The sequence below is a fragment of the Aulonocara sp. 'chitande type north' Nkhata Bay genome, linkage group LG10 (assembly GCF_057382095.1).
Source record: "Aulonocara sp. 'chitande type north' Nkhata Bay isolate Kocher_YH1m ecotype deep benthic linkage group LG10, A_spYH_male_GT1.1, whole genome shotgun sequence".
Lineage (NCBI taxonomy): Eukaryota > Metazoa > Chordata > Actinopteri > Cichliformes > Cichlidae > Aulonocara > Aulonocara sp. 'chitande type north' Nkhata Bay.
Genome location: NC_141353.1, coordinates 118,426 through 145,538, shown reverse-complemented (window position 1 = coordinate 145,538; position 27,113 = coordinate 118,426). Strand labels below are relative to the sequence as shown.

General features: G+C 45.7%; 2 protein-coding genes across 3 annotated transcripts; both read left to right on the top strand.

The window, feature by feature from the left end:
- Positions 1-696: 696 nt before the first annotated feature.
- LOC147319935 (rab3 GTPase-activating protein catalytic subunit-like) lies at positions 697-18,209 on the top strand. The gene is made up of 7 exons (XM_086307643.1): positions 697-824; positions 13,229-13,394; positions 14,385-14,484; positions 16,815-16,907; positions 17,048-17,220; positions 17,829-17,917; positions 18,061-18,209. Exons 2-7 carry the CDS (start codon positions 13,239-13,241, stop codon positions 18,077-18,079), a joined length of 630 nt encoding a protein of 209 aa, XP_086163769.1. The 5' UTR covers positions 697-824; positions 13,229-13,238; the 3' UTR covers positions 18,080-18,209.
- A 2,001-nt stretch (positions 18,210-20,210) lies between these two features.
- On the top strand, positions 20,211-25,909 carry LOC147319934 (uncharacterized). 2 transcript variants are annotated; one of them, XM_086307642.1, is made up of 3 exons: positions 20,211-20,267; positions 22,723-24,021; positions 24,678-25,909. In XM_086307642.1, exons 2-3 carry the CDS (start codon positions 23,103-23,105, stop codon positions 24,779-24,781), a joined length of 1,023 nt encoding a protein of 340 aa, XP_086163768.1. In that variant the 5' UTR covers positions 20,211-20,267; positions 22,723-23,102; the 3' UTR covers positions 24,782-25,909. The 2 variants fall into 2 exon arrangements, with proteins under 2 accessions (XP_086163768.1, XP_086163767.1); XM_086307641.1 differs by having other exon boundaries at positions 22,723-25,909.
- Positions 25,910-27,113: the final 1,204 nt, after the last annotated feature.

Here is a 27,113-nt window from a genome sequence, read left to right as displayed (position 1 = left end):
TGGGAGCTTCATGGCATGGATTTCTACAGCCAAGCAAATCTATATGTGTGTGGCCAAGAACCTTAGTCCATGTAGGGCATCTTAGCACAGTTTACTTGTGTCAGCTAGTGGGAGGGCAGAGAGGGCAGCCTTTACATTGTTTTATTGTAGAGTGACAGGAACTGCCTATGAGCTTCTAATCAAGCAGAAGTGTTGACGGAAAATCTATCAAAGGAAATACATTGATGAAAATCAAAGAAGAGAAATATTTATGTGATGTTCCATTTTCCTGAGAGCTGATTGGCTGTGATGACTCCTTCAAGTACTACATGCTACTTTGTCCTGCTAGTTAAGCCTGCTGTCTGTTCTCAGGCCTCCTCCTGTTTCACTGCCATATATCCACCACCAGAGGGCTCCACTGACCTGCCTGCTGACATCAGAGCACACCCCTGTGTCATGTGACCTGGCAGGAGTAGCAAAGCTGGACTCAGACCTGGCCAGGCAAGTTCAAAGGCAGCTGTGGTAGAGAGAGTATATGGGCTCAAATTGTGGTCATAAATATTTTGTACTTGTAAATCAGGATTTGTGTGTGTATGGGATCAGAACGATGCCACCTTGAAATGAAACCGAAAAAAATATTGAAACTGAAAAAAATATTGAAACTGAAATAAATGTACAGCGCGGCTGCAGTCACGGACAAACTTGCATGTGTCTGTTCGGGAATGGCAGATGCTGAGAGGTCCAGCGTTTACATTACCGGCTATTTCAAAGTGACAGCCTGAGGTGTTCTTCAGTAAATTGGACTACCAGACAGGAGGACCTGAGGCCCCACCGTATTATTTTCGGTAAGTTAAATGTGTGTGTAAGCTAATCCGTAACTTAGGTCCTTAGGTGAGCACTCGGCTGTCGGGGAAACTTGTTTTGTAAAGTTCGTTTAGCTAACCCGTGCAGGTGAATGAATTTACCCTGACTAAAGAAATCAAGAGAAACGCACCGGGCTGCTCAGTGACTAACCACGGTTACTGTACTTTCTTTATGAGTATTATACTGTAAGAGCAACAGGCTGGACTCTGCTTCTGCTCCTGTGCAGAGCTGATTATTAAATATGTGCAAACAGCAGCATGTTTTCTGTCGCTTTCCACATGTGGAACGACATTAACGCCAACTTTTAAAAACCTGGCACTTCAGTAACCCCTCATTAGTCAATAGCTACGGATTAAATAGCAAAGCCCGATACTTATGTACTGAAACCAACTACTTCCGCTTGGCAGCTTAAGTTAAAATGTTAATTTTTTCCTCTGATTATTTTTTTAGCACTGACTCTGTATATTTTTTGTTTGTTGCAAATATTCAGGTTAAAAAACTGTCCGAATTATATTTAATGAGGTATGTTCACAAAGTCATATGTGCAGTACTCTGTATAGCTTGCATCCTTTAGGACAAATAATTTGAAGCATTAATATTTCTTGTTCAATACTGAGCTGATAACACCTCCGTATTGTCATGGCCCTGGGTCATGTGACCCAGTATTCTGAGTTTCTTGGTGTTTTGTTATTCTTTTTAGTCTAGTTTCATTTCGGTTTATCTAGTTCAGGGGTGCCCAATCCCGGTCCTCGAGAGCTACCGTCCTGCAGCTTTTAGATGCATCCCTACTCCAACACAGCTGAATCAAATGGTTTGATTACCTCTTCAGCATGCCATCGTGTTTGGCAAAGGCCTGATAACAAGCCATTCATTTGATTCAGCTGTGTTGGAGTAGGGATGCATCTAAAAGCTGCAGGACGGTAGCTCTCGAGGACCGGGATTGGGCACCCCTGATCTAGTTACATTCTGCCATGTTTCATGTCCAAGTTTTCTTTGTTTGTCAAGTTCATGTCACGTCTAATCTCCATGTTTTCTGTTTTACTTTGAAAGTCTGTATTCAATGTCAGTGTATTCAGTTTCATTTCTCCTGTCCTGTCGTTAGGTTCATGTGTGTCAGCTGTGCTCCCATGTGTGGCCACTTCCCCTGATCATCCCTCATGTGTATTTAGTCTCTGTGTTTCATACAGTCTGTGTCGCGTCGTCTGTGTACTTCCCCCCGGTCAAGTTAAGTGTTTTTCAGGATTCTGTGCAGTTCATGTTTGCCATTTGGTTTATGTTGTTTTTCATGCAGCCGCACGATGAGGTTCCGTGCAGGTCATGTTCATGTCTCTTTCGTCACGCCACTTGGTTCACAGTTTCCATGCATCTGCACAGCATTCTGTTCACAGTGATCATAGTTATGCCTTTCAGTCAGGTTAGTGTTTTTCCAGTTTAGGTTTTTGGTTAGTTGCAGTCTCAGTCCCTGTTATGTTTTGTCTACTCCCTTCTGCATCAGCCCAAATTCAATTCAATTCAATTCAATTCAATTTTATTTATATAGCGCCAAATCACAACAAAAGTCGCCTCAAGGCGCTTCATAATAAAGGCTCGCTTTCAGTTTAAGTTTTCCTTAAAGTGTCCTTAAGTGTCCTTCCCAGCGCTCATGAGACTGCTTTGCTGCACTGTGGTATGAGGTGCTAACCTGTTGACAGTGTTAATTTTAAAATGTATTCCACCAAAGATAATAGAAGTAACATATTCTGAATACTTTACAACTACATGAATATCCTATTGCTGTGTGATTTATTACTATTACCGAAGGTTACTCTCCATACCAACACCAACTAGATGTTTAAATCTTAATATAAATGAGTAACAGTAGGTGCACATTAGGTAAGGCTGCACTTTTTGCAGTGATAAAACAGGTCCGCGGCTCCGAACCGTAGTAAAGGGACCTCTGGCTAATACGTTGGGGTCTTTTTTTTTTTTTTTTCCTGGATCACCTGTTGAGAAAGAAAAAAGAAAACAAGCAGAAGAAGACTAGAGCAATAAAATAAACAACACCATGATGATCTATGGGAATATAACAGTAAATACTAAATGTTAAACATTATTGTGCAGCACGTAAGATCGACAGCGCACAGTGTGCTTTAAGGTAGGAGCCAAAAAGGAGCAGAGCAGCGGCGTTAAGGACGTCCTCGCCGTACCTGGGTCCATCAGGTCCTCCAGACGCGTGAGCAGTTTGGTGAGTTTCACCATTTGCTCCAGGAGCTGCGCCTGGATGACGGCAGATTCCAGCAATACCACCGTCTTTCACTCGCCCAGTTTGAGGACCTGCTGTCCCGCGTTGGTCCCAGCATTGCCCGCCTTGACACCAACTACAGACGCTCAATCCCACCTGCAGAGCGCCTGTCCATCTCCCTGAGGTTAGTAAAAGTGTTTAATACGGTAGTCCTTTATTGATACCTGTGCTAACATGGATGTGCTATGCTATCAATGAATGCTGTCGGTGTTTACTGATAGCAAGCTGTGGTACGGAGACGACTGTTTATAATATTTCTAGTGATACTCGGGTCTCATCAAGTCCCGATTTACAGTGGGGCAAAAAAGTATTTAGTCAGCCACCGATTGTGCAAGTTCCCCCACTTAAAATGATGACAGAGGTCAGTAATTTGCACCAGAGGTACACTTCAACTGTGAGAGACAGAATGTGAAAAAAAAATCCATGAATTCACATGGTAGGATTTGTAAAGAATTTATTCGTAAATCAGGGTGGAAAATAAGTATTTGGTCACCTCAAACATGGAAAATCTCTGGCTCTCACAGACCTGTAACGTCTTCTGTAAGACGCTTTTCTGTCCCCCACTCGTTACCTGTATGAATGGCACCTGTTTGAACTCATCATCTGTATAAAAGACACCTGTCCACAGCCTCAAACAGTCAGACTCCAAACTCCGCCATGGCCAAGACCAAAGAGCTTTCGAAGGACACCAGGAAAAGTATTGTAGACCTGCACCAGACTGGGAAGAGTGAATCTACAATAGGCAAGCAGCTTGGTGTGAAAAAATCAACTGTGGGAGCAATCATCAGAAAATGGAAGACATACAAGACCACTGATAATCTCCCTCGATCTGGGGCTCCACGCAAGATCTCATCCCGTGGGGTCAAAATGATCATGAGAACGGTGAGCAAAGATCCCAGAACCACACGGGGGGACCTGGTGAATGACCTGCAGAGAGCTGGGACCAAAGTAACAAAGGTCACCATCAGTAACACACTACAACGGCAGGGAATCAAATCCCGCAGTGCCAGACGTGTTCCGCTGCTGAAGCCAGTGCATGTCCAGGCCCGTCTGAAGTTTGCCAGAGAGCACATGGATGATACAGCAGAGGATTGGGAGAATGTCATGTGGTCAGATGAAACCAAAGTAGAACTTTTTGGTATAAACTCAACTCGTCGTGTTTGGAGGACGAAGAATACTGAGTTGCATCCCAAGAACACCATACCTACTGTGAAGCATGGGGGTGGAAACATCATGCTATGGGGCTGTTTTTCTGCCAAGGGGACAGGACCACTGATCCGTGTTGGGGACAGGACCACTGATCCGTGTTAAGGACAGAATGAATGGGGCCATGTATCGTGAGATTTTGAGCCAAAACCTCCTTCCATCAGTGAGAACTTTGAAGATGAAACGAGGCTGGGTCTTCCAACATGACAATGATCCAAAACACACCGCCCGGGCAACAAAGGAGTGGCTCCGTAAGAAGCATTTGAAAGTCCTGGAGTGGCCTAGCCAGTCTCCAGACCTCAACCCCATAGAAAATCTGTGGCGGGAGTTGAAAGTCCGTGTTGCTCGGCGACAGCCCCAAAACATCACTGCTCTCGAGAAGATCTGCATGGAGGAATGGGCCAAAATACCAGCTACTGTGTGTGCAAACCTGGTAAAGACCTATAGTAAACGTTTGACCTCTGTTATTGCCAACAAAGGTTATGTTACAAAGTATTGAGTTGTATTTTTGTTATTGACCAAATACTTATTTTCCACCCTAATTTACGAATAAATTCTTTACAAATCCTACCATGTGGATTCATGGATTTTTTTTTCACATTCTGTCTCTCACAGTTGAAGTGTACCTCTGGTGCAAATTACTGACCTCTGTCATCATTTTAGGTGGGGGAACTTGCACAATCGGTGGCTGACTAAATACTTTTTTGCCCCACTGTAATTCGATTTATGCCGTTATCAGTGTTTGAATGATAGCATGGCTGTGGTGTCATATCAATGTATGCTCTCGCTGTTTGCTGATATCAAACTGTGGTATGAGGACCACTGTGGGTTAATCTTTGTAGTGATACTCACTCCTTTCTTTTTATTTAGACCTGGTTTAATTCTGGGATAGTTGAATATTTGTATATAATCCCAGCAGACTGTTTTAGATTATATCTAATATATATCATGTAATTATCCTTGTAATTACAAAAGGTTTTATGTAAGATTTATGTTTTGTAATTTAAATCTGACATCACAAAAGTATTTTGGAATTTGAATAATGTATTTTGTAACTGCAGCATTTTGTCCAGGTTCCTTGCCACCGAGGACTCCTTCAGGACCATCGCATTCAGTTTTCGAGTTGGCGTGTCCTTGGTGAGCCAGATCACCCCCCAGGTAGCGACGTCCATCTGGGACTGTCTAGTGGACGACTTCATGGCTGTGCCTTCAACTGAAGACTGGCGGTGCATTGCAGAGGGATTCCAGGAGCGCTGGAACTTCCCTCTCTCCCTCACAGTAGAGGTTGTATCTGCGCTCCATGGAGCTCCGTCCTGAAATTGCGGAGAAGTGTGTGAAGGCAACGTGTGTTCTCCACAATTTTCTGTGCTGTTTGGACAAGAGAGGGGCACCTGCTGTGAGGGGTGTGGCACCTGCTGTGAGGGGTGTGGCACCTACTGTGGTGGAGCCGTTGCAAGGCCTGGGTCGTGTAGCAGCAAACAACTCCTCCAGAGAGGCTGTCCTGGTGGGGGAGAAGTTCATGGCCCACTTCTCGGCGGAGGGAGCCGTGTCTTGGCAACCAAAGGAGTAGCCTGTTTGAAGTCTGAGTGACTTCCCCACAACGGCTCTTTTGAGAGCCACCCACAAACCTCTAAAGAGTGTTCCTGTCTTTTTTAATTTTTCTTAATAAATGGAGCTCTACTCCAAAATAAACTAACCTCTCTTTACTCTCTTAAAGACATATTTACATATAATTGTTACACAAAGTTTTGGCTGTCTCACCTTGTTTTGGTACAATCTGCCAGGTGTAACAATTTTTAATCATGTTTTTGCTGGAGAAGTGCAAGGTTTTAGTCAACACCATCAGACACAAAGAAATGTAAAAATATATATTTTAAATTAAGTTGTTTCAGCTATTTTGACTATTACCAGCTTCTCTGTTCTACTGTTTATGCACATATGTTTTCAAAGTAATTATACCACATTTAAAAGTAAGATTGTTTTGGCTTTTTATTATTAGAGTTAGGCAGCACGGTGGTTAGCACTGTTGCCGCACAGCAAGAAGGTCCTGAGTTCAATTCCAACATCAGGCTGGGGTCTTTCTGTGTGGAGTTTGCATGTTCTCCCCGTGTTTGCATGGGTTCCCTCCGGGTACTCCGGCTTCCTCCCACCGTCCAAAGACATGAAGCTTGTGGGGATAGGTTAATTGGATAATCCAAATTGCCACTAGGTGTGAATGTGCGAGTGAATGTGAGTGTGAATGGTTGTCTGTCCCTGTATGTTGGCCCTGCGACAGACTGGCGACCTGTCCAGGGTGTACCCCGCCTTTCGCCCTATGACAGCTGGGATAGGCTCCAGCGCCCCCCGCGACCCTGAAAAGGATAAGCGGAAGCGAATGGATGGATGGATGCATGGATTATTAGAGTTACAGTCATACATATTTTCAGAAGCTTGTATTTAATCTCCATAAGAAACGATCATATTTAGCAGCGTGAAAATTACATATTTATTTAGAAAATTACGTATTTTTATTGGAAGATCATGAGGGAGGAAAATATATGGTTCTTCAAAACAGAAAAATAAACAAAAAATCCATATTATGGAGTTGACAAGTGGTGACACATGAGTAGAAAACAGGATATTATTTCTTTCAAAATGACCATTAAACCTTAACAACCTTTGTAATATCACAAGACACATCATAACAATTCTGTTTTTGCACATGTCAAGTTCTACATCTTAATAGTTCACCAGCAAGTAGCTGCCTACTGCTCCTTGATTCCTAAAGTACTCTGTGGTTGTGTGTTTAGACGCTGCTGGACTTTCTCTCCTTTTGACTCTCTGTGCTTGTTTCCAAAACCTTCTCTTCTGCCTTTTTTTCTCTTCCTTTCAGATCACTGATGTTCTTTATTTTTCCCTCTTTCACTCTATTTCTCCATCTTTCCCTTTATGAGAAACTCAGGCTGGCTGTTAATTTTTTCTCTACTTATTTTTTGATCATCCCTGTTCCTTCTCTTTTGTTCCTCTACTGACAGCTTCCTCTTTGCTATTCTAGCCTGAAATGTACCATTTTGTAATTGCTATAATTTTTCTGAAGCATATGCATTTACACATATTAAGGATGAATATTCACAACACAAATATGTATTAAGCAACAGAAATGCTATCCGGTCTTTAAGTCTGATGTCATTAGCCGTTTCCAGGTCCAAACTCCGCTGCAGATCCCAAAGTCAAAGGAACTCTGCGGCATCACTGAGAGTTACAAACTGTCTAAATTCTTTCATCTTTAATAAAATGATCAGTGTGGCTGTTTTACCAGGTGTAACATCCAGGCATCCATGAAAACAGAATATATGAAATTTAACAGAGTTAGAAGTTAGCTCGCCGGTTTCCACCTTAACACCAGCTCTGCTATCACTTCCAACATAAATGAAGACAAAACTAAACAGCACTGGCGTTTGTAGGGTTACTGATGTTGGACTAGCTGGTATATAATGATGTGCTACGTGATTGCTAGCAACACAGCTATGTTAGCGTAACATAAACACAGTGAAACTTTTTTCCACTTGATAAAAGTTAACGTGAGGGTTCCCGATGGTTAGGCTGACAGTGATCACTGACTGTTTTTAGGGGCTTGTTCAGATTAAATAGAACAAGATAAAAAAGAATAAAAACATGTTAAAACACAACAGCCTTAATAAACACAGAGTAGTTTGGACCCGAAAGCAGGGTTCATACATCATCACTTAAAAGACCAGCTCTCGGGGCAGAGATAGCTCAGTAGATAGTGTTTGCCCCATGATCGTTGGGCAGGGCTCTAGACTAACTTTTTGCCATGGGCGTACGCGTACCGGCACAAAAGTTAGGCGCACACAAGTTTTATAATAATTTATATAATATAATGTGTTTTTCTGGATACACTGTGCTTTTTCAGCATTCAAAGATTGATGACACCGTGTCAGAGCACTGGCTATGAATTTCAGAAGGATCAGGCCTTAACTTAACAGAAAAGTTAGCAATAGTTCTTTTCCTGTTACAGCTACATCCACTTCTGTCGTGCCCAGGCTGCTCACTAGGGCTGGGTATCATCACTGATTTCTATAATCCATTCGATTCCGGTTTTCAAAGTCCCGATTCGATTCAACTTAGCCTCAGACAGTCAGAAATATTATAATTCTGATCATTTATCAGTACTGACTTCATCAGAATTGTGAACATCACAGCAGATTCCTTTGTGTGAAAGTAACTGAGAATAAAACACAGAAAAACATGAAGGAGATTTTCCTGGTCTGGCTTTTTATAGCAGATAACCTTAAAAATATTCTACAATGTTCTGCATATAAAGTTTAAATTTCTTCAGTATTGAACAACAGAAAAAATAGGCTTTCTTGAAGAAAAAGACAGTAGCCGACAGCACTGTAAACAACGGTAGACTGGTGGGTAATAAGCGAATAAATAATACAGAAAACAGAGATTGGAGACGGGAAACTGTTCTTGAAGTACAGAGAGAGATAGAGAGAGAGCTAGCTGTGCATGGATGTGATTTTAATAGTCGTGGAAGCAAAACAGCAAAATTCAGCTCGGTGAATTTTGGTTGGAGAGAGACAAAACCTGCAGCTCAGAATCAGCGCAAAAAGACGTAAACACATCGCGGACCGGACGCATCAGATTCGCTAAGCTCCGACAGCGTGTCCGTCTACGGGCCGTCGGGTGAGAAAGCCGAGAAAGACAAAGTTAATTCTGATGCGTCGGGTCCGCTCTGTGTTTACGTCTTTGTGTGGAGTCCGTGTACCTGCTCTGATTTGCTGTTTGGTTGTTGTTGAACTGGTTTTGTGAGCTTTAATCTGAGAATCTGGCGTTTCTGGCAAAACACAGTTATATTTAAAAGTCGATTCAGGATTTAATGAATTGATATCGCTTTATTCAAGCTACTCACCTCCCACTTCCACCTGCACTTTCAACTGGACCACGGCCAATCAGAGAGGTCCCGCCCCTTACTATCTCTGATTGGTTTAGTCCACGATAGGGACAAAATGTGTGTCTGTTGTTGACCACAGGGAAGGTTGCAGATTTTTTTTTTTTTTTTTTGCTACCCGAACAGTTGGTCGCACAGGTGCAACCAAATATTTTTTTTTAGTCGCACCACTGAAAAATTTGGTCGCACTCTAGAGCCCTGTTGGGGGTTCAAATCCACCAAACAGCGGCTATCCTGAGATACCCTTGAGCAAGGTACCGTCTCTACACACTGCTCCCCGGGTCATGGATTGGTAGCTGCCCACTGCTTCACTGAGTAAATGGGTTAAATGCAGAGGACTAAGCATTTTCCTACAGGATTAATAAAGTATACATTAACTATGAGATTCAAGATCAGGCAAATTCCATAATATTCGACACATCTGTAAAGCAGAAATATCAGTAAAATGCACAGGAAGTAATATGACTGAAATAGTAATAAAAATAACTTAATATAATTAGTGAATAGGACACTTTTGTGACATTTGCCAAAATCATTAGAAAAAGGGTCAACACCGTCAGGCAAAAATCCTGATGGTGCTGACAAAATACCCTACTTTCTCTCATAGCACGTTTTTCTGACAGACGCCATCTTGTTGTTCATCAGTTGCTTATGGCCTCTACTGTGGTGTTGATGCACTATGGTTGTGACACAGAGTTTTATCAGAAAGGTATGCAATAAATGAAATAAAAATGAAAAAAACTCACCAGAGCAGTGACCTCATGGCATGTGTATCAAACAGGAAGTGGTAAAGGGGTCCTCACAGTGTAAGTTACCCACAATAATTCCTGATTTTTTTGTACTTTTTAAAAAATCTGATGGTGTTGACAGAAACTTTGGACATGTTTTGTCCCTTATCTCAAGAATCACTGATATATTCTCAAAATCTTTCATAAACTGCCTGCTTTTCAGGAATGAGGTGGTAATTCGATTTTGGAGCAGTTCTTGAGCCATAACCAATGATGAGCAGCTTTCCTCACTGTCACTGGTACGGTGCTGCACTGATGCCTTCCTGAGAGCCAATGCAAGCACAAAGAGTTAAGTCAGCAGTTTTTTGATGAGCTTTCAATATTTCCTTTAACTAACGGGGAGTGAGGTCCTTTTATCTCAGGCATGTCAGGAATACTGAAACCTGGGCTGACTGACCTGACCACAGCCTCTATGACTTCAGCATCACTGTGTCCTTTACACAAGAGGCTGACTGGCCCACAGATCTTGACACCTCTCCTTACTGTCACTTCTTGAAGCCTGTTTGCTGCTGTAGGAAACACGTTTTATGGAGCTGTCAGCTGACTCGGCGATGTTCTGTTCACTCTTTGACACACCCTGCTAATTGCTTATATTAACATCTCTTGGCTGGTCTGAGAATGGGTTGGCGTTCCCCGGACAAGCTGGAGGAGGCTTCTCTGCTTGGGCTGCTGCTGTGTTACTGCTGCATTTCTGCTCATCAGACTCACCTAATGAGATGGCTGGAACTGTTTCTTTTTGGCGAGGTGTCTGATGTCAGCTGGCAGTGATGATGATGATGCCACTCGAAGCTGCTTTTTCAAGTTTGATTCAGTTAGTCTTGAGTGGAAGCGCCTCTTTGCAAGAGTCAGTTTTGAAAAGACCTGTTCAAAGTGGTACGTTGTCCCAAACAGAGATGCAAATTTCAGGGCATGTCTCGCCAGGATGGGAAAAGCCTCAGCATGAACGTACAGTTTGTGAAAGTCCAGCAGAGAGAGGCTGTTATACTTAGCTTTGAGCTCGTAGTTGTTTTGCAGCCCAATTATTTCCACTTGGAAAGTGTCTGGCACAGATGGTTGCACATTAAACGGCGTAGCAAACATCTCCAGTTCCTTTTGGATATTCTTCACATCTTGAAACCTGTCATCAAATGCCTGAATGAGTTTTGCACAACGACTGTTGTTGTGATTTGGCGCTACACAAATAAAATTGAATTGAATTTAGAATTGTCCCTATTGCCAGTCTTGGCAGCCGGGGGTCAGTCCGCCAGGGCCTCCGCTCCTGGCCGCCACCCGGCACACAATGCACCCAGCTCGCACTGGAACGTTTCGCAGCCGAGTGTGAAGCAGCGGGAATGAGGATCAGCACCTCCAAATCTGAGGCCATGGTTCTCAGCCGGAAAAGGGTGGAGTGCCCACTCCGGGTCGGGGATGAGTTCCTGCCCCAAGTGGAGGAGTTCAAGTATCTCGGGGTCTTGTTCGCGAGTGATGGGAGAAGGGAGCCGGAGATCGACAGACGGATTGGGGCTGCAGCTGCAGTAATGCGGACGCTGCACCGGTCCGTCGTGGTGAAGAGGGAGCTGAGTGTAAAAGCGAAGCTCTCCATTTACCGGTCGATCTACGTCCCTACCCTCACCTATGGCCACGAGCTGTGGGTAGTGACCGAAAGAACGAGATCGCGGATAGAAGCGGCAGAAATGAGCTTCCACCGAAGGGTGGCTGGCCTCTCCCTTAGAGATTGGAGCCTCCTGGGCGCCTCCTGGGTGAGGTGTTCCAGGCATGTCCCACCGGGAGGAGGCCCCGGGGCAGACCCAGGACACGCTGGAGAGATTATATCTCTCGGCTGGCCTGGGAACGCCTTGGTATTCCCCCGGATAAGCTGGAGGAGGTGGCTGGGGAGAGGGAGGTCTGGGCCTCTTTGCTTAGGCTGCTGCCCCCGCGACCCGGCCTCGGATAAAGCGGATGAAGATGGATGGATGAATTTAGAATTTGTTTGTTTTATTTTATTGTGAAAGAACTATAGAGGAAGCGACCACCTTTTCGCACATGCGTAGAAAAACATCCTAATTTCCTGAACCGATCAGGCAGCCAAAGGCAACAACATGGCTGCTGATAGCGATGTGAGTTTGTTTTGTAACATGTCAGTGGTCGTGTCCAAATTCATGGGCTGCATCCTCCTGAGGACCCGGCCTTCGCGGTCTATGTGGGCCGGGTCCTGAGAAGGTCGGGTAGGCCGGAAGTAAACGGCTGTTAAATTGGACGGTCTCGCCTTCGGATTAGCGTCACTGCTGTCTCGGTGGAGTTTAATAAACTCGGCCGTCTGCTCCTTGCTGTCTAAAATATAACAGGACACTGGAGTAAACTCTCGACCATCTCACACTTCTGTTTAATCAGTTTTCTGTTTGACGTTTATTCAGCTGTGTGAAAACCAAGGAGGAACCCACCTGGGGGATTAATAAAGTTTTATTTTATCTAATCTAATAACTTTAATCTCAGCCAAACCGATTTACTCACGAACAAATAAAACACTGAAAAAAGTCCAACAATAACATTTTTAGGTTGTCTAAGTGACTTATATATCACGTTTAACCTGAGTAGCGAAAGTCTGCGGTGATCTGAATATGATGTGCCGGGAGTTGTGCCGTTCTCTGCGGCTTCAGTGACCCTCGAGCTCCCGGCTAGCTATCGAGCTGGTGGGTAGCAGACGTGTAGGGACCTTGCTCAGGGGTACCTCAGCTTAGCTTTTCACTTGATTCAAACCCCCAACCTTCTGATCCCGGGGCAGCCACTCTACCTACTGACCTATCCCTCACACACGTTTACATCGTTGAACAAGTCTGTGCCACAGAGCACGCTGCATCGCTGCATCGCTGCATCGCTGCATCGCAGCAAAGAATGGGTTTGGAGGATTTTTTTAGAAGTGATGAATTGCTGCAGCCCCAGATTACGCCAATGAGCACAACATATTAAAACCAGTCTGTGTAGCACTCAGTGGTCCGTGCAGTGACAGTGCTGACATACATGCCAGTACAATGCAGTTCTGCAGCTTGTTGCTCTGTGTTTCAGTCGGACTGTTTAGTTTAGCTGGATTGTTGCTGGTTGAGAGAAACTGAAGCTGGATGTCGGGCGTGTACCAGAGATCCTGCTAGTAATGCCTTCTGCTGTTTATCTTGTGTTCAGTCAGGTGCCGATGTTTGTGCAGATCCAGCAGAAGTGGAGGCGGATGTATGCCGGAGAGTGCAAAGGACCAGGCGTGCGCACCGACTTTGAGATCGTTCACCTGCGTCGAGCGCCCGTGCAGTACAACCACCTGTCCGGCCTGCTCGACATCTTCAAATCTAAGATAGTAAGTGCTCTGGAACAAACATCTTTATATGGATCATATTTCAAGGTTGTTTGTTTGTTTTTAATAAAGAAAAATTAAAATTGTGCAGCCACAGAGCGTCATGTACCCATGTTCTACAAGTATCACCTCAGCATCCTGTTCCAGACGATTTTAGGACGATGTGAATCCTGTTAAATGCAACTAATAATCATAAAAGCATCCACGAAGTGCATGTAAATGTATTTTCTAAAACATTTATTCATCTGGTTTTTCCTGCTCATGTACAGTCTCTCCTCCTCCTCCTCCTCCTGCTGTGCTCTGACAGTCACACAAAAACTGTATTCAACTTGAAAATAACACAAACATCTTATCTTATAATAAGAATATATTCTTGTAATAGTTCGTCAAAGAGCAGGTTGATAACAGTACAGCACACTGCTTAGTTATGTGAACATTGGGAAAACAGAAGAGGAAGAAGAAGACGTCTAATTCTGTGTAAATTCGGTTTCTGGATTTTTGTGGAGTTAATTTGTGAATAAAATAAAGACTGTTAGGAAGTGGATGTCGGTTTAATGATCAGTTTGTTTGAACTTTGTTTATTCCTATTCCTGGAAACACAATGGATTCCCAGACATCACGTTGTTTAACCCTTTCATGCACAGTGGTCTGCAGCTATTCAAAGGCTGTTTTCTTGTATTTGTGTTGGTGTTGATGGTAAACTTGCACAGAAACACTACACACTGATGTCTCCATACCCTTCATAAGTCAAAACCGATGTTGTCCACCTAAGTGGACATTTAAAAAATGAAGTTCAAAAATCTTATATTCATTCCTAAAGAAGAATAAAAATCCTGATTGATGTTGTCATCATCCACACATGAGGGTTAAATGTGTTCAGTATGTTCCCAGAAACAGCCGACAATGACGAGGTGTAATCCACGCCTGTACAGAGAGATTAATGCTGCAGCTTGTTACCATAAACATGAGCTGATGTCTTCCTGTTGTCATCAGGGTTGTTCCCTGTTCCCTCTGCCTCCAGTCAACATCGCCATTCGCTTCACCTACGTGCTCCAAGACTGGCAGCAGTATTCATGGCCACAGCAGCCTCCAGGTAGGCAGTACATGTCATGTCATTAATACACAAATAGAAAAATGTAATATTATTATTAAGAAATTATTAAATTTTTTTTAAATACATGTCAGCAAGTGGCTGACATCCAGAAACCCTGCCAGTGGCTTTTAGGAGTCGTGTGTGTGATGCAGGTCATGTTGTTGTTTCCTGTGGAACGATTGTACCTGCTGGTTCCAGGTCGTTCTTCTGATAAGTCTTTTCACTCGTCTGTCTGAAATCGTGTGGGGAGCGCTTGGTCGTGGCTGGTTTATCGTAAATAAATAAAAACCCTGCAGGGGCAACGCCAGGTTTATGGCCCCAACAGTGCTCACTGGAACCTTCAGTAACTTAGAAGTTCTTCTGTAGCCGATGCCATCAGTCTTAAGTGTGCAAAGGTCTTGAGAGAGCTTGTTGGTTTTACCCATCATGAGACGCTTCTTGTGTGAAACCTGGCTAATGAGGCCATAGTTGGGACTGAACCGGCTGATATTAATTTGCACTAAGTGGCAGGATTGCTCTGTAATTACTCATAAATGTGTCTTTTTGCACCTTTCTTTCTGTCCAATACATTTCCCCCGTGTCATTCTTCATTGTTAGACGTCATGTATGGACATCTATGGTGGCGCTGGGTGATATGAGGAAAATGTAATATCACAATATTTTTTTGCTATATCACAAAACACGAAATAAATCACGATATGTTTAAGTTATTTTCAACCATATAGGATCTAAATTTGCACTTATTCAAACCGACCATTCAGGATGGTTTTCTATTGTCAACATAAAAATGATCTGAATGAACTGAAATGTTTTCTTTTAACCATCAGCTGCACACAGAGGATTTTCACAGATTACAGTATAATCACAGTAAGTCTCTTTCTGTGGTCAACACTAGACTTTAACATCAAAAGATCACAGCAACAAAAAACGACGTCAAGAAAAAAATCATGAGTCAAAATAAAACGACTGAAATGAAAAAGCTGCTCTGTTGTTCTTATAAAAATGGCAAAATAAAAAAAATGGATGACATCAAATTACAGAAACAAGTCGAGACAGTGACTATAAAACAGTTTATTTAATGTTTGCTTGGTGTGCAGGGAGACGTTGACATGCAGGGTTTAAAACATCATTTCTTTTGCAGCGAGATTCATTCTCTCACCGTCTGAAACTCCTGATGTCGCCATATTTTTACCTGTTCAGTTCAGTTCAGTTTTATTTATACAGCACCAAATCACAACAACAGTCGCCTCAAGGTGCTTTATATTGCACAGTAGATCGTACAATAATAGATACAGAGAAAAACCCAACAATCATATGACCCCCTATGAGCAAGCACTTTGGGGACAGTGGGAAGGAAAAACTCCCTTTAAACAGGAAGAAACCTCCAGCAGAACCAGGCTCAGGGAGGGGCGGAGCCATCTGCTGTGATTGGTTGGGGTGAGAGAAGGAAGACAGGATAAAGACATGCTGTGGAAGAGAGACAGAGATTAATAACAGATGTGATTCAATGCAGAGAGGTCTGTTAACACATAGTGAGTGAAGAAGAAACACTCAATGCATCATGGGAATCCCCCGGCAGCCTGCGTCTATTGCAGCATAACTAAGGGAGGATTCAGGGTCACCTGGTCCAGCCCTAACTATATGCTTTAGCAAATAGGAAAGTTTGAAGCCTAATATTGAAAGTAGAGATAGTGTCTGTCTCCTGAATCCAAACTGGAAGCTGGTTCCACAGAAGAGGGGCCTGAAAACTGAAGGCTCTGCCTCCCATTCTACTTTTAAATACTCTAGGAACAACAAGTAGGCCTGCAGTGTGAGAGCGAAGTGCTCTAATAGGGTGATATGGTACTACAAGGTCATTAAGATAAGCACAGAGGAAACTATTTCTAAGCTAAAATTCATGCATCAAATGATACGCAGCAGATAAGACGGATGTAATCAAGCTACCGATAGAAAGAACATAGTAAAGGACAAATAAAGTGTCTTTTTTTCCTCATTGTTCTATGTGTGGGCCTCCTACTTCCTCCCACAGTCCAAAGACATGCAGTTAGTGGGGACAGGTTCATTGGGGCCCTAAATTTCCCACGGTGTGAATGTCTGTCTCTGTGTTTGCCCTGCGGCAGACTGGCGACCTGTCCAGGGTGTGCCCCGCCTCTCATGACAGCCCCAAGCACTTTACATGTGATGTAAAGTGGACTTTTCTTTTGTTGCCACGTCCATGATTTAGAAAATGTTACACAGATGTTGTCCTGCTTCGCTGTGCTGAAGCGTGTGCTTCATGAAAAGTTTGAATAAGAAAATATCAGGTCAGTAACTGTTTGTGTTCCCTGTAGGTGAGGCTGTGACAGAGCTCTTTAAACTCTGCTGTAGGACTGAGTGTACAGAGGAGATTCCTGGAAGAGGATACGCTGAAGATGAGGGCAAAGGTCAGGTTCCTGGCTTTACTTGTTGAGTGACCATACTGCATTCTGGAAACGTGCGTAGCTTACTGGGAGATCTGGGCATCTGTGCTGACCCGGGCCTCAGCAATTGAACAGAAACTCTTGGATGTGTTTGTCGTCTGTAGAAAACAGTGATATCAGCTCTGCTTTGTCCAAGCTGACCGAGCCAGCAGCAACTGTGCCCATTTCCAAACTGTCTGTCTCCAACATGGTGCACAGTGCCCGGAAGCACATTCGCCGCCATCGACGCATCGATGAGTCGCCCCTTAACACCGAGATACTCAATTCTGTCCTTCTGGTAAGAGTTAATCATGTAACCTGTTTAAAAGGCATTAACTAGTCGGAGTTGACTAATACTTGACTGAGTTTTAATGGTTTCAGCTCATTTTATGAGGAAACTGATTCTGACAGAAGAGGTGTGGATCCCGTGTTAGGAGACGGTGAGCGTGATATTCAGAGCAGCAGAGACCTCGGAGCGTGTGGTAGTTTGACTCGTACTGATGTGGCTCCTCTGCTTCTTTTCACAAACAGTTTTTCCTTCCTGGTTACTGTTGAGCCCGTCACACTCAGCAGCTCGAGCTCGAGCTAAGACAGCCTTGAATCTTAAAACTACAGCCGTAATTGCATTTATGTCTTAGAGTGCTGGCCACAGATATTGATCCCATCTGACAGCAGCTCAGTAAAGCACAAGAGCGTCATCTTAAACAGGATATCAGGCAGCGTTCTTATTTTTATTGTCTACTTCTGGTCACATCCTGCTTTTGCCACTGAGCGATCAGCATCCTGTGTTTTATCATGAAGTGATGACTACGTGAGCTGCACTTGTTTAATTCTTCTAACATCTAGAAAACAACAGAGTTTCTAAATGACAGACTTATTTATTTGTGTTTGTGTCTCTGTTTCCAGATGCTGCTGTGGAGAAGTCTGACTGTAAGAATAACACTCAGCTGTCCAACTCCAGTGGGACATCGGAGCAAGAGAAAACCTCTGATTATGTATGTTTGCCTCTTCACCACTCGCACACTCAAGGTTACACTCAGGTCAGGTCCAATATAAGTTTCAGAGTGAAGACAGGCTCAGTGCTGTCAGTACTTTGTCAGGATTTTTATTGATTTCATGGTCTTTTCCCTCGTTGTAGAACCTTTTCCACCAGCTGAAGTCGGCCCCCAGTGACAGTCTGACCTACCGTCTGGCTCTGTGTGTGTGTCTGTTCAACTATTACTACGGTGGGCTGCGGGCTGTTCTCTAAGTAAATATATTTCTAAAGGTGCTTTGATGTGAAATTATCACCAGATGTCGGTAACAACACTTCCAATCCAGACGTGCAAAGGAATCAAACCACAGATGAAGTTGTGTAATAATACAAAGTGACACAGGGACATTTATTTATTACTTTATACAAATGTTGGTGATGACAGTTCATGGCAGCGTCTGTATGGAGAAACCAGTCCCATCATTGCTCATGACTTTGACCCACTCACCACACAAACAGTCTATAAATCCCGAATGCTCCGTGGATCCTTCCCACAGATTCAGCTCAGGTGATTGGCTGGGCCGTTCCAGCAGCTTTACTTGATTTCTCTGAAACCAACCGTTTCCATTGGCTGTGTTTGTGATCATGGTCTTGCTGAAACATCCATCCTTGTTTCATCTTCATCATCCTGGTAGATGGCAGCAGATTCTAATCAACAATGTCTCCATTCATCCTTCCTGGAGTTATGTTTAATGTCTCAGTGCTGTACGCTGAATAAACAGCCCCCCCCCCCCCCCCCCCCATGATGCTCCCGCCTCCAGACTTCAGTGTTGCTGTGGTGTTTTTGGGGTGAAGCCACCCAAACATGGTGTGTTTACAGCCTTCAAAGAGTTCAGTTTTGGTCTTTTGTGACCAAACTATATTAAAGATAAAGCATATTGTTGTACCTATGCATTACACTGGAGCAGAGCTTACATACACTCAACAAAAATATAAACGCAACACCTTTGTTACTGCTCCCATTCCCCATGGGATGGACGTAGAGACCTAAAATTCATTCCAGATACACAATATAACCATCCCTCCCAAACAGTGGTCACAAATCAGTCCAAATGTGTGGTAGTGGGCACATCTGCTATATTGAGATAATCCATCCCACCTCACAGGTGTGCCACATCAGGATGCTGATCTGACATCATGAGTAGTGCACAGGTGTACCTCAGACTGCCCACAACAAAAGGCCACCCTGGAATGTGCAGTTTTGTCTCACAGCAAAATGCCACAGATGCCACAAGCAATGAGGGAGCGTGCAATTGGCATGCTGACAGCAGGAATGTCAACCAGATCTGTCGCCCGTGCATTGAATGTTCATTTCTCAACCATAAGCCGTCTCCACAGGCTCCACACTTTCAGCTTGATGTGTTTGTGGATATATGACTTTAATTATCCACAAAATCATCACATTCTCTGTAAGATTAAGGTCGACTATTGAACGGCGTATATTTTAAAGTAAAGGCTTTAAAACCAAGTTAGTACAAATAATAATAATGGATTGGATTTATATAGCGCTTTTCAAGGCACCCAAAGCCACTATTCATTCACTCTCGCATTCACACACTGGTGGAGGCAGCTACGGTTGTAGCCACAGCTGCCCTGGGGCAGACTGACAGAAGCGAGGCTGCCATATCGCGCCATCGGCCCCTCTGGCCAGCACCAGTAGGCGGTAGGGTAAAGTGTCTTGCCCAAGGACACAACGACCAGGACAGAGAGCCCGGGGATCGAACCGGCGACCTTCCGGTTACAGATACGCTTCCCAACCCCCTGAGCTACGGTTGCCCCACAAACATCACTAATGTCACATAACTTTGCCGACATGTGGCCAACAGCAATGTTTTAATGTTCTTCATTATTAAACATTTGCACATAAATAAGTGACATAATATTCAGTACTTACTTTTGAAAGTTTACTCTTCGGCCGCCCTGCTTCAGCCATGCACGTTTTTTTTCCGGCAAAATTATCCACACCCACCGCCGCGCTATGAAGTCTGGGCTATGGTGGGCAACGAAGGATACACAGACCCATCCTTAAAATTCAGGGCAATGAAGGACGCATTTCGAGCAGCCTTTGAATTGGGACAGCCTTCGTCGCGTTTCTGATGTAATCGGCCTTAAAATGTGGCCTTTAAGGCTGCAGACCCTGAATTGGGACACAGCCGAAGTGTGTGTTTCCACCTGAGATTATGGATCTGACCTCAGCTGTTCTTCATCACTCTCATGTTGATGATGTCACTGCTGTGTTTGTCCTCTGCAGAGACCTGGTGGAAAATCATCACAGGCTTGTCTGAGAGGAGAACCCTCGACACTGAAGAAAAGTAAGTGTTCAGTGAGTTTATCTGAAGGTTTGTCATGAATGATTCTCACAGTCATGATGTTTGACTCCTTCCCCTCTGTGGACACATGTTCACATCATCATCATCATATTTACTTAAAAAACACTTTGAAACAATCACAGCTGACACAAAGTTCTGTACATTGGAACTAAATAACAAAATGACATAAGATATAAATAAAAGCCAAATAAAATACAAAGTAAAATAATTCATTAGAGAAACTAAGTCTCACTGAGTTTAAAAGCCAAAGAATAAAAGTGGTTTTAAGACGTGATTTAAAAGTGGACAGTTAAGAGGCTTCTCTAACGTGCAGGGCAAATTATTCCATAATTTTGAAACCACGATAGAGAAGGCCCTGTCCCCTCTGAGCTTCCTCCTGGATCTCGGTACCTCCAGGAGCAGCTGGTCAGCTGACCTGAGAGACCGACAGGGTATGTGGGGATGAAGAAGCTCAGAGAGGTAAGGCGGGGCAAGATTGTAAAAGCATTTAAAAACAAACATGAGAATTTTAAAATGAACTCTAAAAGACACAGGCAGCCAGTGCAGTGAGGCTAAGACAGGGCTTATATGCTCTCTTTTACAAGTTCCTGTTAGGAGTCGTGCAGCCGCATTTTGAACCTGCTGCAGACCCGAGAGCAACAACTGACTGACCCCCACATAGAGTGAGTTACAGTCGTCCAGGCGGGAAGAAATAAAAGCATGGATCACTGTTTCAAAGTGCTTCCTAGAAAGAAAAGATTTTACTGCTGCCAGTTGCCTTAAATAATAAAAACTAGACTTCACCACTGCTCTAATTTGGTTGTCCATCCATCCATCCATCTTCATCCGCTTTATCCGAGGCTGGGTCGCGGGGGAAGCAGCCTAAGCAAAGCAAATTTGGTCGTCCAATTTAAAATAACTGTCCAACTTAAATGGCAAATGGTAAATGGCCTGTATTTGTATAGCACTTTACTAGTCCCTAAGGACCCCAAAGCGCTTTACACATCCAGTCATCCACCCATTCACACACTGGTGAATGGTGGTAAAACCAAACAACAGGTTTAAAATAGACTTCCAGGCGTCCCAAATCACAGAGGACGACTCACAGGGACCACTGGGTCCAAACACCATCACTTCTGTTTTCTTGTCATTAAAATTTAAAAATGTTCAGAGCCAACCAAGTTTTAATGTCATCTAGGAATGTCATGAGAGGTTTTACGGAGATGCCATCCATCTGCTTGAGTGGCAAATAAATTTGGCATAACAATGAAATGAGATCCCATGCCTTCTAAAGATGGAACCCAGAGGCAATAAATACAGTAAATAGAGCAGTGGCCCTAAAATTGAGCCCTGTGGGATGCTGCAATTTGGGGTTAGTATCTTGCCCAAGGATATTTGGCATGCAGACTAGAAGAAGCCAGGAATTGAATCACCAACCTTCCAATCAGTAGATGACCTGCTCTACCGCCTGAGCTACAGCCACCCCACAAACCCTTAATAATGCAGATTCTGTGCTATGAAGGGTTTTAAAACCTGACTGAAAAACCTCAAAGATGCCATTATCATCTAGAAAATCTTTCAGTTGACTAAAAACAATTTCTCTAAAACCTTGGAAAGTAAAGGCAGCTTGGAAACAAGCCTATAATTAGCTAAAACTGTGTGATCAAGGCCAGGTTTTGAAATTTGCAGGAACCACACCAGAAGTCAGACTGCTGTTAATAATGTCAAGGACATACTGCTCTATACTAGGAAAAATTATTTTAAAAATTGTGGAGGAAAAGGATCCTGAGGGGAACCTGCGGGCTTAATATTGTCATGATCCTGGGCCATGTTGGCCCAGCAGTCTTAGTATTCATGTCTTTTTGTGTATTGTTCCTTATTTGATTTCCCCTTGTGACTTTTATCCCCTGTGTGCCCCTCTATGTATCTGAGAGCCCTCGTGTCCCCTCCTTGTGTTTCATTCCATGTTTCCCCAGCCCACTATGCCCGTGCTCTCTCTCTCCTCCGGTCTGCACCTCTGTGTACTTCCTGTTTTACTTTGACAGTCTCCCGTCAGTGTTGTTTACTCCTGCCATGTCTTGTTATGTTTATCTGTGTCAGCTGTGCTCCCATGGGTGGCCACTTCCCCTGATCATCCCTCTTGTGTATTTAGTCTCTGTGTTTCATGTAGTCTGTGTCGCGTCGTCTGTGTTCCCACCCTCCGTGTTTCCATGCCCAGTCTTTTGTATCCCCAGCCATAGCATAGATTGTTCCCAGTTTAGGTTTGTTTAGTTCCTGCTCTTGTGCTGCCCTCATTCTTGTTTGTTTCTTTCGTGATCATCAGCCACAATAAAAGGCTCGCTTTTGTTTAAGTGCACTCCCGTATCCTCACTTGTGTTCGCACCTGGGTCCTCAACACACTCTCCACACGGTCTGCCACTGCGACCGTGACAGTACGACGCGACCATGCCGGACCCAGCGACACAAGAGAGTGGGATCATCCAGACGGTGGAGTCGCTATGTAGCAAATGGCTGCAGTGTTCCGGAGTGGAGGAACGGGAGGAGTTAGCCCGCCAAGTGGGAGTATGCGCGTCTGTATTTCCCTGGTTATGGGAGGCACTACACCCGCTGATCGTTGACTTTCTCGTCACCGCTCTCCAACTCCGTCCGCAGCCGCAGCTGCCCAGTGTGCGGGCTGCGCCGCCAGAGCCCTGCTGTTGTCCTGTTTCCCCGCTGCTTCGCGAGCCAGACGCAGTTAGGGTCGGAACGGTGAGGCTCACCACCGTCACACCATCCGCTCGCGCCTCATCGGCTTCCGGGTCTTCACCGCGGTCTGGCCACACGGCGCAGCGCACAGAGATGACGGAGGCCATAGACTTTGGTGAGGAAGAGCGGCAGCAGGTGTTACGGGCTTATCGGGAGGACGAGCTCCGGTGGAAGCCCTGGCTCATTCTGGAGGAGGAACTCACACCTGTTGCATCACCTACCAGCCGCTCGCCCTCTCCACCCCGCTCGGACTTCACTTCCCCTGCCTCGCCTTTAGCGAGGATATGGGCAGAGGATGAGATTGCCGCTACGTCACCCTCTGCTTTGGTGGCATCAGCGTCCATGGCACCAGCTACCAGAAAGAAGCGGCGCCGGCGCCGCTGTTGCACCGCGCTAACTCCGGTGAGTGACTGTGTTTTTGTGCCTCACGATCCTTCTATGGAGAAGAGGGAGATGAGCATTGATTTGCAGGGGCCGGAAACTATAGCGGAATTGTGCTCCAAAGCCGACAGAACTGTGTTTAGTTGTTCAGAAAGAGCTACTACGGAAATCATGGAGGCCGGCCTCTGTGAGCGGCAGCAAGCAGCTTGCACCCACGTAGAGGAGGAGCTCCGGGGAATGCCGTGGCTCACCCCCGATTGTCAGCACATCTTTCGGGGAACACGCCTGGCTCTCGGGGGCCCTCGGAGCTGCCAGGGTCTGCCACCCCTCACTTCCCCAACAGCCAATGCTTCAGCCTCAGTGGTTTCCTCAAGGAAGAGGCGACATCCACGTCGCCGCAGCACCATGCAGCAGCTGGAGGTTGGTGGAACTCTCGTTTCCTCTCGGACTCCGTTAATAATAGAGGTTAGTGACAATCTTTCGCCTCAAAGTCTTCCTGAGTTGCTGGAATGTGACTGTCATGAAGGGTTCGCAGACGCTCCAGAGATAAAGACAATTTCTACATGTGCTGGAGGAGCGATAGCGACCCAGTGCTCCTCAACACCACCCATTCTCTTGCTAAACGATGAAAGTATTGATCACGAACTCATGTTTGGTGTGAAGGGTGGTGATATAACCTCTGGTCATGAGCGGTGTGACTTTAATAATGACACCCTGTCTGTACCCGGTGATCAACTTGACTGTTCCTTAGCTCATCCATCTTGTGACTCATCTACTTGTTATGAATTGTGTAAACCAGAGGAGAACAATTCAAAGCGATCTCTGAGTGATGCTCTCACTCCTGTACTCAACAAGCACAATTCACCTGAGTTTTGTGTTCCAGGTCAAGAGAACAGTAATGGCAATGTGGTCTATGCTCTGAACTCTAAGAGTGAATTGTGCCCCCCGGAAGAAGATGGGGCACACATGTCTGAACCATGTAGCTCCAGCACCCCTCAGGGTGCAGGGAATGCTGAAGCTGAGATCTGGGCCTCCGATACTGTCTCTAATGGTCATGTTTTACCGTCAGTTTGCGTAAATTTGGAACCATGTTCTTTTGATTCTTCTAAATCATTTCAGGATGGGGTGTTGGTTGGGAGTACTACTGATATAGTAAGCTCACAGTCTGCACCACCACTGGCAGCCACAGCTCTATTAGACACTGTGTTAGCGGCACCTCCATTCATAGATGACTCAGAGTCTCTGTCTAAGTCAGCTTCTGGTGGGGGGGCTAGCTGGGGAATGCAGGCCTGAGACTGCGAAATACCAGGCCGAGCCGCATGATTCCTGTCAGTCAGAGCATAATGAGGCTTCAATCCCCTCTGACAGCATCACTTTTGATTTGTTTGTGACTAATGTGGTCACTGCTAAAGCTAATGGCTCTGTCAAACCAATCACAGAAGAGTTTATTCAGACTCTTGCCGTTAACCTAGTGCCAGCCGTCCCATCAGAAGGAAGTGTAACTACTGTGTGTGTAAGCACAGACACCGATGAGGTTACAAGTCCACCACATGACTGCAAAATGAGCGTGTATGTGTCTTGTTTGACCAGTTGTGCCGACTTAATGGATGTCCAGGAACCTAGCCGTGAACTGATTAATCATGTTTCTAGGAACGGTTCAGTTATAAATGCAGCTCATGTGGTCGAACTAGCCCCTTTGGTGACTGAAACCCTGTCACAGGTGGACACTGAAGAAACGTCACGTTGTCTTCCTGTGACAGAGGAAATAAACTGTGCTGAGAGCCTTGGGGGTCCACTTTTCGAACAGGGTTTGTCCATAACAGTTAACTTGCTTGCTAGGAATGGCGAGATTTCCGCTAGAGATGGTGCAGAGACTGTTACTGACTCTGGGCAATATTATGGGGTAGATGCTGCCTGTGTGTTCAAGATTAATCAATGTAATTCTGGTGAGGGTGAGGCAGCCAATCTGAGTTTGTGTTTTTCTGCTTCTGAGTTAAAAGAACCAAATACTGAGAATAAAGACTCTGACTTTATGTTTGTGAAGGAAAACGAGAATATGAATTTGGACAATGACAGGCAGACCTCTGAAAGGAACACACACCTAGTACTTGGCTGCGACACCACTTTCTCCCAGACTGCCATGGACATGTCTGTTCTGGGTTCTGAACCAGACGGTGACCAAATGAATAATGTTTTCAGGGGTGATCTGGTGGGAAATGAACCGTGTGATGTTACATTAAATTCCCCAGAGAGTCAGCGGCATCTTTCTTCTGCCAGGGTAACGGCTCAGCCCCCTGCTCAGCTCTCTGTTTTGCCAGGGGTCTCCATAACTGCTCATCCTGCATCTGTAGCTGAATGCCTGGGTGTGCCACTCCAGCACCCTGCAGCAGGCACACCACTTCACGCCACATCAGCTGGAGGGTCCGAGGGTCCCGTCCAGCCTCACGCCACGTCAGCTGGAGGGTCCGAGAGGCCCGTTCAGCCACCTGTCTCCGCTGGAGGGTCCGAGGGGCCCGTTCAGCCTCCTGTCTCCGCTGGAGGGTCCGAGTGGCCCGTTCAGCCTCACGCCACGTCGGCTGGAGGGTCCGAGGGGCCCGTTCAGCCTCCTGTCTCCGCTGGAGGGTCCGAGTGGCCCGTTCAGCCTCACGCCACGTCGGCTGGAGGGTCCGAGGGGCCCGTTCAGCCTCACGCCACGTCGGCTGGAGGGTCCGAGGGGCCCGTTCAGCCTCCTGTCTCCGCTGGAGGGTCCGAGGGGCCCATTCAGCCTCCTGTCTCCGCTGGAGGGTCCGAGGGGCCCGTTCAGCCTTGAGCCACGTCAGCTGGAGGGCCCGGGGAGCCCGTCCAGCCACCATCTACTTCTGCGTCGTCTGGTCCAGCCGCAGCCTCTGCTTCTGCCACGCCTGGTCCGGCCTCCGAGCCTTCATCCTCCACGCCTGGTTGTTACACCCCCGTCCAAAGTACATCCGGTACCTCGGCATCGTCGGCCAGTTTCTGGGCCTCTAGCCAGACGTCATCGCCGTCGTGGTCGGCCCCAAGACCGCCTTCGCCTGAGTCGCCGCCGTTGCCTTCCGCACGGTCGGCCCCCTGACCTGTCTCTACGTCATTGCCGCCGTTGCCTTCCACGCGGCCGGCCTCCGGACCCGCTCTGTAGCCGCTGCCGTCTTCCACGCGGCCGGCCTCCGGACCCGCTCTGTAGCTGCCGCCGTCTTCCACGCGGCCGGCCTCCGGACCCGCTCTGTAGCCGCCGCCGTCTTCCACGCGGCCGGCCTCCGGATCTGTTCTGCCGGCCACTGCCACTTTTTCCGGCCCCGGAACAGCTGAATTGTGAACTTTTGTGCTGTCGCCCCCCAGGTTGACCTTCTGACCTCTTTGGACATTTGCCTCCCTGTTTTGAACTGTTTTTGTGTCTTTGTGGGCTCAGTTTTGGTTCATGCTCCTCGTCTTTGTTTGGTTTTGTTCCCTCCGTCCGGGTCCCCCGCCTCCCGCCCTGGGTGGGTTGTTCTGTTTGTCTTGTGTTTTGGTTCTCGGGTTTGGGCTGTCGGGAGCCGGCCCTTGGGGGGGGGGGGGGGGGGGGGGTGATGTCATGATCCTGGGCCATGTTGGCCCAGCAGTCTTAGTATTCATGTCTTTTTGTGTATTGTTCCTTATTTGATTTCCCCTTGTGACTTTTAATATGCAAAACACACTAACATTTTTATTGCAGGATTATAGGTCCAGGGTGGT

Excerpts from the sequence above, each read along its gene's own strand:
- LOC147319934 (XM_086307641.1), top strand. The coding sequence starts at position 23,103 with ATGACGGAGGCCATAGACTTTGGTGAGGAAGAGCGGCAGCAGGTGTTA.
- LOC147319935 (XM_086307643.1), top strand. The coding sequence starts at position 13,239 with ATGTTTGTGCAGATCCAGCAGAAGTGGAGGCGGATGTATGCCGGAGAG. Across the intron at positions 13,395-14,384 it reads ACATCTTCAAATCTAAGATA|GGTTGTTCCCTGTTCCCTCT; the intron begins GTAAGTGCTCTG and ends TGTTGTCATCAG. Across the intron at positions 16,908-17,047 it reads CGCTGAAGATGAGGGCAAAG|AAAACAGTGATATCAGCTCT; the intron begins GTCAGGTTCCTG and ends TGTCGTCTGTAG.